Raw genomic sequence first — 12,105 nt, 5'->3', positions numbered from 1 at the left:
TATGTGGATAAAGATGATATTCGTTGACTCGATGTTCATCTTAACAAGGAATATAAGACAATACTAATGAATCTATTGATAAGAGTGGGAGAACAAAGTGAAACTCTTCTCAAGCTAAAAGAGACCCTCATCAAAAGAGACGAAAGCTTAGAGAAGGTGACTAAAGAACATGAGGAGTTAAAGTGCTCTCATGATGATTTGGTCCAAAGTTATTAAGCTATTCAATTGAGCAAACTAATAATTAAATGCTTTATCATGTTCTGCTCAGGTTGAGAATGAGAACGTCATGCTCAAGGACCTAGTAGAAAAGCTAAAATTTGAAAATATAACTTTACTAGACAAACATGATATGTTGCTTTGCCCTCATGAAAAATTAATGAATAATCATATAATGTTAGATATTGCTCATGAGGTTGTGATTACTAGTTTAAATTCTTTATTACCAACCTCACAGATGTACATGTGTTCAATTTGAAAATATATTACCATGTGCTAATCCTTGTTGCTTTCAAGAAAGCCAATGTTCCATTGAGCTAGAAATTTCAGGAAACATAAATGTTTCAATTTCAAAAGAAGAAAATCTCAAGGACGAAGTTGGAAAACTAAGAAGGAACATGAGGAATTTGAGGATAAAGTGTCATGTCAAACCTCCTCAAGATAACCATGAAAACATGGTGAAGAAGCTTGAGAAGGAAAAACTATAGCATACACCAAGTGTGGGGGATAGATATCCCCTAGGTCACCGTGACACAGATTCGGACTATGGGCTGATTAAAGGACCTCAATGCGTCAAACAAATGGGCTTCATTGGCTAATCAGCCAGCCCCAACTAGAGGATGATATGGAACTCGAAGACGTGGGCATGAAGGCTTCGTAACCAATTTCTGCACCTGCAGAGGCGAAGATAAACATAGAGTCACACGCTTTTTCCTAAAATGGAGAATTATTTTGTTTTATATTGGCGTAAACCTAGTGGAATGAGCCCTAGAGGGGCTTTGGTTGTTGCATTCATGCCGTTGCATGATGTTTCTATGTGCAAAATGTGTTTGAAACATGTTAGTATATCCTATAGAAGCTCTTGGTAGATTTTCATATTTTTCGGAATATTTTTTCATTTTTCAGAAACCAAAATCTATTTATTTAAGGTACTTAAAAATGTTTTTAGAAAATCTAAGTATGTTTTTTGAATTCATTAGGTGCCAAAACATTTCTAGGATTTTTTCTGAAATTTGTGGAAGCATCTATAATATTTTGAGCACAAAATATGGATTTCTAGGCTTTTCCGAATTTTATAAATAGTAAAATCCGAATTTGACCCGAATTTTCATCTTGTCTGAACCACAACTATATATATAAGCCTGGCTTCTCGCCGAGCACGTTCCAAAGCACGAAACGGTTTCCTCAGATTCAATTCCCAGCTCCCGGAATTGCTCACCGAAGTTCGGAACGGTTGCAACTCCGGCGACAACTCCGGCGAGCAATTACTTCCAATCCGTGTGTCGTCTGCGGAATCCGAGAGTACCGCTGCGTTCGTCTCGTCAAGAGCTTTGTCTTGGTGCATTCAGTTCATCGATCGGACCTCCGAAGCTCTGTCAATCGATGGTTTCCTTCTCGGCTTCGGTAAGGTAGTTTCCCCCCTGTGAGAAACCTCCATTGTTGTCACATGGTTCTTCATTTTTTCTCCTCCCCGCGCAGCCCCTCTCTCTCCCCCTCCCCCCTCTTTCTCCCCCGGGCGGTGGCGCCCTTCCCCCCGTTCTGTCCCTCCCGCGCGCAGCCCCTCCCCCTCCGCGGCGGTGGCGGCCGACGCTGGCCCGCGCGCCCAGCGCCTGCGCACGCCCGCCCGTGCCCCCTGTGCCGCGCCCGCCCATGGCCGTGCCCAGCCAGCCGGCCCTCCCCTTCCCCCCTCGCCCTCTCTCTTCCATGGATGGAGGAAGAATATGGAGGGAGGAAGAAGATGGCTGTTTTGCAAAAACACACCTAGCAGATTTCGAAACCGTACGCAAGAATTTAGTCCGTTTAAAACAGTGATAACTTTTGCGTTTAAAACCCGATTCCATCCATTCAAGTTGCGTTAGATTTTTATTAAAATTATATACATGTTAGAAGTAGTTTTACCTGCTGTTGCATATTTTATTTAATTTATTTCAACATTTGTTTGACCAATGGCTACTAGAACGTCGTTTCAATTTAAAATCTAATTTAGGAATTCGATTTGCGCATTTATACTAGAATGTCGTACGCGTGTTGTGTGCGTACCATGCACGTGTGGCTGTGTTGTTTCACGCTCTCCGCTAATTCGTCTCGCTTAGAGTCATTGATGTTATTTAAATTACTTATTTAACTAAAAATTGTTAGCATGGTCAGCTAATTAAAACTGGACGATAGCTCTATTTACATTTAATAAATATCGATTAATATAATCATGTCAAACTAAATATTATAATTAATACTTGCTTACTGTAAACGCGCTAACTTCTCGACCGTAGCTCCGACTATCGCGTCTCCTTTCCTCGTGTGGCCATAGTAGCAAGCTATATTTTGTATTGCATGTTTTTAGAATGTTTCTCTTGTATGGTGTAATGTTCTTATGCAAGTATATGTTTGCTTGTGCCTGTTTGTATTCATTGCGCGTCGCGAATAGATCGCAATCTGTTTCCGAGATTCGAGGAATCGACGGTCAAGCTCTAATGACCAAGTGAACAAGCTCCTCGAGTTCTACAAGGTTGAAGACTCTGGGCATCTGTTTGGTGAAGGCGAGTGTCATCTGACCCATTATGTCCTATTTACTTTATAATTCATTGTCCCGCATACCATGATCAACCTAAGGATTGACTAGCTTTCTATTTACCCTATCCTTGATTACCTTTTGGGTTACTATTCATGCTATTGCTTTACTTTAGTCAATGAACATGATGAAAATATTTATGATACGATGATATCTTGATTATGATGATGAGCTCGTGATACTTTAGGGGACTCGGGTGTTTTCTGAATACCTCTCCGTAAGGACCTATTCGTTGGATGACCACCCGAGAAAACAGTGCAACCATGAGGGTGGTATAGGACGCCCTTAGCTGATTAATTGGAGGAACTTGGGGTGTAGTTGGCTTCTTCGTAGGGCCGTCAATGGGGACCAGGACATAGTGCTTGCTCTGCTAAGGGTGGGTGTCGAGGTTCCTTGATTTGGTTTTATTAGTCACCCACCTTAGGTAGGAGTACTGTGTTTGTATGACTGGATAAATCTAACTGGAGACTACACACCAGCGGAATCTTTGTAAAGGCTAAGTAGTGTATTCCTGGCCATTCACCTCGGTAGTGAACATCGGGTATTGCAAACCTAGGCTGGAAAGGGATCATGACTCATGGGTAAAGTGTGCGACTTCTGCAGAGGAATGAAACTGATATATCAGACGTGCTCACAGCTATGAGCGGCCTTGAGAGCTCCTTTGATTAGAGATACACATGATCTGAGATACAATGGTTCTATTAATGGTTTTGGTTCGATGATTACAATGATGTTCCTCGATGAGGAAAGGATTCACGGGTTGGTTATTGCTAAAACTTGGCTGCTACTAATAATAAATACTTGATGAACTGAAAGCAACTGCTTGATCCTAAGCCCACATAAAGCTAGTCCACCTCAGCCAAACGAGACATTTGTTAAGTATGTTGATGTGTACTCACCCTTGCTTTCACAAAACACCAGGTTGCCTTTGGTGCAACCTATGCTCAGGTAAAGAAGGAGAAGAAAGCGCCGAGGCGGATCACCAGGAGTTCCAGGACTTCGACAAGTTTGAGGATTAGGCTAGCGACCTCCCTTGGTCAGCTGCCTGTGGTGGGTTTGTTTCCTTTGGCTACATTTCTATTATGTGAACTTTGATTTATATTATGTAAATGACTCTAGTCTCTACTATTATTACTTACTCTTTATGATTATTCGAAGCATTGTGCTATGATGAGTCTATTATGTAATCGTTGTGTACGTGAATTTCTGGTCCTGGCACGTACATGGTTCACATTCGGTTTACCTTCAAAACCGGGTGTGACAGAGGCAAAGAAGATGTTCACCCTCTCTTGAGGGCTCACCGGAACGTGTACACCGCACAACTCTAAGTGCCTCGGACTTCTGCATCCACGACCACCTTTCACTAGGTATGCCTTGGTTCAAGACATGCAAAGCCTCACTATTGGTCACTCATTTTTAACTCCTAAGGGATATCAAAAACAAGGCAACACAAATGAATTAATCTTTCACTTTACCCTTTAATTAACTCTTCTTGAAGAGATTAATTAAAGGGAGAATGTAAGGAGTATGGGTCATAAAAGACGACATGAATAGAATATGTAAAATATAAATATAAAATGAGTAACTCATCTCGATCATACATTACTTTACTTCATTCCGTCATATCATCAATGATTACAATTGTACCTTTGGCTTTTACAAGCAACAATATGAAGGTAGAAAACGTGAACAACTTCGCAGGTAGAACGAGTCGGTGGTCTCTAATAAAAAAGCGTACCAAATGCATGGCATTGTTCCTCTATTTATAGTTGAGCGGTATAGCTTTGTTGAAATTACAATAATGTCTCAGACCTATACATATGAGTTACAAGGCTGACTAAGGGCACTGTTGTCTTTTCCTTCGTAGTCTTACTGAACAAGTCTTGAGGACTCCGCCTTGCTCCAGCCGGCACTTTCATCGCGTGTGTATATTGCTGTTTCGAAGTCTGTATCTTTATCTTTGAAATCGTGATAAATGCACATCATCTCTAGACGAAGTAGCGCTTCGACATTCACCCTATTACAGTTGAAATAGACTTAGAAATAACTGATAAACTATTGTTTTGAGGACATTCGACCAAAGAGGGCCCCCAATAGTCACCCCAAAATACGTCGGGGGGCCACGGTCTCATACACCAGCACCACCACCACGACAACCACTAGAAGTTGACAAAGGGAAGACCTCCCTGCCGGACTCCAATCAGGGCCCATCATCATCATTACCCTCGAAGGACATTTGGTGAGCTGGTGACATTCCGTCGGAGCCCAGAATGTCGCATCCCTCCACTACTACAGATATGCTTATTTTAGACGCACATTTTAAGATGGATATCGGTGCATTTTATAAAAGCGTCTAGTATAATATGGTGATGAGTAAGATAAGACAGTTTTGTGGAGATACGTCTTTAATAAAAAAGTGATTTGAGACGGTTACATCGTAAAAATTGTCTTACATTGAGTTAAGACGGATAGTTATTGAAAATCGTCTCAAATAAATATACCTTTTGAGTCATTAAGATTGCAAGAATTGCCTTAATTCTAGTTAGTATATTAGACACTTATGTATATGAAACCATCTCAAATAAAAATATTGTTAGAGTCGTCTAGACTATAAAACTGTCTTAGATGTTAGTGAGTATACTAGACACTTCAAGGTATGAAACGTCTTTGTATGATATTTCTAATAAGACATGTTATAAGAAAATATACACTACACCAAAATCATACACTTCCTACGGTTTTTTAACTTCCTACAGTTTTTATAACACACCGTAGGAAATAAATAACTTCCGAGAGGCAACTGGTAGCTCTAGGAAATAAACATAACTTCCTACGGTATTTTATAAAAGATGTAGGAAGTTAGCTTTCACATGCTGACCCGTGTGTGAGGTCAAGCGAGTCGCTAACTTCCTACGGCTGCCTCTAGGAAGCTAGCATGGGCAGCTAACTTTCTACGGCCGCCTCTAGGAAGTTAGCATGGGCAGCTAACTTCCTACAACCTTCTCTAGGAAGTTAGCTTTCAGTTGCTGATCCGCGGGTGTGGTCAAACGAGCCGCTAACTTCCTACGGCCGCCTCTAGGATGTTACCCGTGTGTTTTACAGGAGTAAAATATAGAAGAGAATTCTAACATAGAAAATTAAGGAGGAATAAAATAACAAAAGAATTAGAAAGCTAGATAATAGAGCAGGCTGGAGTTGTGTACGGCTACGGCCCCCTAGGCATGATCGACCCAACAGAACGACGGTGGAACCCTGGTCTCCTCCCTCTTCACCCGCATCTGCACTGCAGCACACGCGGCGCCGAAGCGATCTACCCACCTCGTTCCCCTCCAGTGGCCGTCGGCGCGGCTCAGCAGTCCATCCTCCTGACGCCACCTGCAACGGCGCCAGGCGGTGATCCATTCCAACTCGCGGTAAGCTCTACCCTCTCTGCATCATGTTAGTATCTATTGTAAACAATAAATTTTAGTTTTGTATGAGCAGCCAAGCAGGCTAACGTTCATATTGGTCGGACTCTAATTAATCTGTGTGCTAATCCTTCTTGTAGACTTTCATATCTTGTGAATTGTATCAGTATATTTTTTGTTTACTATTGCTCCTTCAGAGTCCAGACATCTTCTTTTCTAGTGGCATTGCGCCGTTACTTAGTACCCCTCAGATGTTTTGATTAACTACTTATTTAGCTGACATCATCTTTTATTTGCCAATATGTTATATTTCGTAGGGGCATTGGATTGGACCGCACTAGCAACTTTTTCTTCATGGAGAAAGTGGACATGATCATAGCTCGTGCATGGCGAAGGTTCCTTGAGAAGACAAGGTATGTTATCTGCAGCACATTTAATGCCCTATGCAGTTGATTTTTCTCACCCAAAAGGTTCCCTGTTTCCACGCTGCGATTTCAGACTGCAAAAGCTGTTCTCAAGAAAGAAAACTAGTAAGCCAAAGATAGATTCCAAGAAGAATGATGATTTAGCTAGTGAAATAGAAGACAAGGAGCTTTATGTTGAACACATACGTCTTGAAACAATGGATTTAAGGTTGCTCTCTTCTTTAACCTGTTAAGCCATCACAATCTCAATCACTTTCTCTTATGGTCTCACAGTTTTCTTGTTGCAGCTTTGGGAATTTATTTGGCAAGGTCACAATTCAAGAGCCTACATTTGAAGAGGTGATTGTCTTGTATAGGTAAAGGTTCTAAAATGATTTGAGGTTGGAGACAAAATTTTCTGGTCCTGGTTCTGAAATAGATGAATGTGTGATTTGTTTGAATTACAGAGTGCACTGATTTGTAATATATTCCTTCAGGAGAAAATGTCCAAAGGGCCAGGATGATAGAGCAATTCATGTAAAGCACTTCAAAAATATCCCAATGGCAGACATGGAGTTGGTTCTGGTTAGTACTAGGAGTTGCTTTTTCTGAAGATTTTTTTGCATTCATATTTATTTCTTTAACTGGAGGTATGCTAAAGAAAAACTGTAATTATTGCAGCCTGAGAAGAAAAACCCGAGCCTCACACGTATGGACTGGGTTCAATTTATTGTTTCTGTTGTCATTGGACTTGTAAGTGGACTGTAACCGGTTTCATTTGGTTCTATTGTGACATTTCACCTTCTGATTTACTTGTGTCACATCACATAGGTTACACTTGTCAGTTCACTGGAAATGCCTAAAGCTGATTTCTGGGTTGTAATTGCAATCCTCTCTGCTCTGGCAGGATATTGCGCGAAGATCTATTTCTCGTGAGTATCTGGGTTCATTTGTTTTAAATCAGTAATTTTCATTACGAGGACTAGAAAAAGGGGAAAGTTTTGTTCGTCGCCTTGTAGACATATTCCATGACACTTTTGCAAGCTGCACAACTTTTCTTCATTAGAATGACATTCCTTATATGGTTATGTCGGGCATTGTGTAAACAGTCATCGTGTTAGGCAGTCTGTTGAATTATGTTTTATGCAGGTTTCAACAGAATATGGCAACCTACCAAAACTTAATCACTCAATCAATGTATGACAAACAACTAGTTAGTGGGAAAGGCACACTCCTCCACCTCTGTGATGATGTGATTCAACAGGAGGTAGGTCCACACTCTACACTCAGTGCTTTCTTGAGGACCAATAAAATAAATACTCCCTCCGTTCCGATTTATAATTTGTTTGACTTTTTTATTCTAAGTTTGACCATCTCATCTTATTACAAAAATTCAAAACTATTATTAATTTTACTGTGATATCGTTTAGCATATAATATACTTTAAGCATGGCTTTGATTTATTTTATTTTATTTTATTTTTTTGCAAAAAGTTGAATAAGACGAGCCGGTCAAACTTGGTACAAAAAAGTCAAACGAATTATGAATTGGGACGGAGGGAGTAAGTGTTAGTTCAAACATTGGAACTTGAAGCTTAGCTAACATTTAATTTCCATCCTTGTGGTTTCAACATTCAGGTCAAGGAGGTCATAATTGCCTACTACATTTTGATGGAGAATGGAAAGGCTACTAGTGATGTAAAATACATATATTGTTCTTCTGTTTTGAAATCTATATGGGAGAAATGTTATGACTAATTATTCATGTGCTCCCACTGTGCTAGGATCTTGACTTGCAATGCGAGGAGTTAATCCAGGAAGAGTTTGGCTTGCAATGCAATTTTGAGGTGATGGATGCCGTTCAGAAGCTGGAAAGGTTTGGTGTCATTACAAGAGTGAGTTCTCACTTGTTTCTTTTTCTTCTCATGGTGCCACCTGATCAGAGCATAGGGACGTTTTCTTACAGATACAGTGCACAGAATAACGATTTTTGCAGACACGTTTACATGGCCAGAAGTTTTTTTTGCATCTACTGACCATCATGTTGTCACTTGTTGTTCTCTGTTTCTTCTTTTTTTTTCTTTCTGCCCAATACTTAAGGCCGTTTTGCATCCAGGACTCTATTGGAAGGATTTGCTGTGTCCCTCTAAAGCGTGCCAATGAGATCATCGGCGCAACCACGGAAGAGCTGGTTATGAAAGCCAGGCAAAGCTAGCAATCTATTATTTTGAACAATGTAGCCGCATTGTAGATTCTTGCCTGATGGCGCTGTAACGTTTATGGTTACTCCAGAAAGTCCAAACACTGAACTCTTGCACACCAGGTGGTAAGTACATTCTGGTCATCTCTACAGTAGTTCTCCTGTGAGAGCTACAACATGTCACACCCCTATATATTGTATTGCACTTTCTTTGATACTATAGTATAGTATTTAATGTTGTTAGTTTCTAGTTATCTGTGATGTCTTATCTTATATTTCCTGCCTATTCTCCATGGTCCAGCAACCTTTAATGAATTTCAAACTATAATATTTGTAGCAAACATGTGATCTTTGGGAAGGTGGTCAGTGGAATTGCTTTGCTTAAAAAGCTTGAAGCAGTTGGTAGTGAAACTGGAAATCCTTCTTATCAAGTGAAAATTGTAGACTGTGGTTAAGTTTCCAACACAAATTCTCAGGATCTGCTAAAGGGAGATAAAGGTATAAATAGATGAATACAATGTACATCTACAAATATTTTTATGTTCTTTCTGCTTATCTTTCTAATTGACACTTTTTGCAGTAAGCTCAAAGACACATAAAGGTATAAATAGATGAATACAATGTTCCATCTCTTTGCTGCCAAAGAATAGATAAAAGTTGATGTCATGTTTGTGTAGAAACAAGGTTGTAATGGAAGGTTTCATGACTGCAATAATTCAGTTTCTTGAAGCGTTAGAATCATTCTATGTTGTTGAAAGAGATGGTTCAATCATCCCTTTTTTGGTTACTCTTGGTGGTTGTCATTCTTCAGATTACATCGAAAAGATGACATTATCCCTTGGTCTCAAGAAAATATTCTTGCTTACTACACGAACTGCAGACGAATATTTACCTATGTTCTTCTCTTGACTTATTACTATGTGCAAATAGTAGCAATGCTCCAATTTTCAGTTTTTCGTATGCTTGCTTCTACCTTGCTTAATTTTGAAATGGCGCAGGTTTGCGCGACATGGCTTTTCATAGTGCTCAATTGGATCTATCCCCTGAGCATAGGAGAAAAGTATCAATTTGTACAGTGGATCCAAGTATTCTATAAAGCATGCATCCTCCAATTTCCCACAAGCGAGAATGGCATGATCTGATGGATGAAATGGCTGTTGTATCAATAAAATAATATCTGTCAATTGCCTTTCAAGGATCAATTGTGTTTCAAGAACCACGCTTTGTTGAATACTTCAGATCGGTAGGTTTCAACTATATCTAGAATTCTTACAAACCTAACACTGATGGGGTTTTGCTGTTTGTTTGGAAATTCTTCTAAGGTCTTGACTAAATATTGATGATTTTGATCATTAAACTTAGAAATGATTAACTACCATTGCATCACTAACTTAGTGCCTTCTTTTTCCATCTTTCAGATTTGGTACTATCTTGTTATGATTGATGTATTCATCTTTGCATCACAATTTTCTTGTTTTCTCACTCTTTACTAAGCTATCGTATTCTTTGGTATCTCAGGTTCAGTCTTTTAGCTTACAAGAGGTTATCAGATATGCATATTTGTAATGAACTCTTTTTCCCCGCAATATTTGGATTGATTCAGTCCATTAACAGGGTGTGTACACAACATTTCATAGGTTTACTGTAAACAGGATCTAGTTGACTAATTTCCCTTTCCTCTTTTCCCCACAAATAACACTTACTGCCTATATTGCCTTGTACTTGGCATTGAAAATAGTTATATTATATTTTTCTTGAATTTATGTTTATCTTTTTTTATCTGTTTGGACAGATCTCTATTAAATGTCATGTGCTACAATCGTTAGGACTATTAATAGATGTTGCTCTTTCTATCTATCCATTTACATCGCTGGAAATTCCCATGCCCTTTCATAGTACGCCTGTGAAATGCTCACTGCTTTTCTATTGGTTTGTGTGCAGTTCATGCTCTGCAAGGTGAGGTCTGTTCAGTTTGGCTAGAAAGGCATCCCCTACCTGAACACCTACGACGGCCGCACCATCCGCTACCCCGACCCTCTCATCAAGGTCAACGACACCATCAAGATCGATCTGGAGACCAACAAGATCATGGACTTCATCAAGTTGTATTTGCCCTTTCATGGACTTCATCAAGTTATATACTTAGTTAGGCTCAATGTTAGCACAAACAGTTGATGAGCAAGTTTAAATTTAGAGTACACTTATGTATGAGTTATTTGACAATGCTTATTTATGAGATATTGAATGTTATTTATCTATATTATATTAATTATAGTGTTATTAAATATATGTGTATGTATTTTTCTCTTTTAAATTATTATAATGTGGTAATTGAAGAATATACTGCCAAGTAAGTCGTTTCAAATCTTAATATGACATTTCTCAAAACGTATCATATCAGTCTCCTAAATAAGACGGTTTTTAAAACGTCCAATATTAGTCTCATAAATAAGATGGTTTTTCTGTTGCGAGTGTCTATTATTATAGGCTATTCTGGTCAGTTTGATAAATACTTTGTGACTTATAATATTCGTATTTTCGACAGTTCTTTCGAAGAAGTGTCTTAAACAAAACCTAATGTAAGACGGTTTATTGGATAAATGACGTAACAAATTCCTTTTTTAGACGGTTACTAATTAAAAATTGTCTTATTTAATATCTTTTATGACGGTTTATAACCATCTTAAAAACGGAACATCTTTTGCGACTCCATCAAATTTGGACACATCATAAGCGTCTTAATAACTAAAAATTAACTGTCTCATATAACACGATTTGTAGTAGTGCTCATGGATTCACGCTCATGCAAATCATGCCTACCTAAGATCTCCAAGCGTCCTGAAGCTATCGTGATCACCAAGTCTACTGATGTTGTCACCAAGGCCACGGTTCCAGAATCACCCTTCTACTTCCCCGACGACCTCGTTATCAATGGGGGAGTGGAAGACGACGTTGCCTCTGATGACAAACTCACCATGGCAGGGGAAGACTCGTAGTAGCGCAACATGTGTTGTCACCAGAACCGGCGATGTAACATCCAGTGTCATCATAATGCCAGCGAACGTGATCCGACTCCAAACGAGTGAGGATTCTAGGAGCAAAGGAATGCTCGATGGAAGAGTCAGCATGATGTTCAAGATTGCATGCATGAGCATGAGCACGAGCATGAGCTTGCCGAGCGCGACGAACTTCAACCACATGGCCAATTATTCCTTCCGTGTAACCTGCTACCCGACTTCGCTTGATTCATGCAAACTCCAAGTCAAGTCAGAGGTGTGCTGGCCTAAAATGAGAATGATCTCCCTAACTC

The 12,105-nt window shown here is 39.6% G+C and overlaps 1 protein-coding gene and 1 pseudogene across 2 annotated transcripts; one reads left to right on the top strand and one right to left on the bottom strand.

The window, feature by feature from the left end:
* The first annotated feature begins 6,498 nt into the window (after window positions 1–6,498).
* Window positions 6,499–11,049, top strand: LOC103648965 (uncharacterized). Of its 2 annotated transcripts, XM_023301656.1 has the most exons (14): window positions 6,499–6,605; window positions 6,691–6,825; window positions 6,905–6,973; window positions 7,094–7,181; window positions 7,278–7,349; window positions 7,428–7,528; window positions 7,746–7,863; window positions 8,234–8,293; window positions 8,380–8,490; window positions 8,712–8,921; window positions 9,133–9,293; window positions 9,376–9,396; window positions 9,794–10,038; window positions 10,737–11,049. In XM_023301656.1, exons 1-10 carry the CDS (start codon window positions 6,547–6,549, stop codon window positions 8,808–8,810), a joined length of 912 nt encoding a protein of 303 aa, XP_023157424.1. In that variant the 5' UTR covers window positions 6,499–6,546; the 3' UTR covers window positions 8,811–8,921; window positions 9,133–9,293; window positions 9,376–9,396; window positions 9,794–10,038; window positions 10,737–11,049. The 2 variants fall into 2 exon arrangements, with proteins under 2 accessions (XP_023157424.1, XP_035821250.1); XM_035965357.1 differs by lacking the exon at window positions 9,376–9,396 and having other exon boundaries at window positions 8,380–8,921.
* On the bottom strand, window positions 9,800–10,946 carry LOC103647065 (uncharacterized; annotated as a pseudogene).
* Window positions 11,050–12,105: the final 1,056 nt, after the last annotated feature.

This window comes from Zea mays, chromosome 2 (genome assembly GCF_902167145.1).
Source record: "Zea mays cultivar B73 chromosome 2, Zm-B73-REFERENCE-NAM-5.0, whole genome shotgun sequence".
Classification (NCBI taxonomy): domain Eukaryota; kingdom Viridiplantae; phylum Streptophyta; class Magnoliopsida; order Poales; family Poaceae; genus Zea; species Zea mays.
Note: the sequence above shows the minus strand (reverse complement) of the source record. Positions and strands in the feature narration are given on the sequence as shown.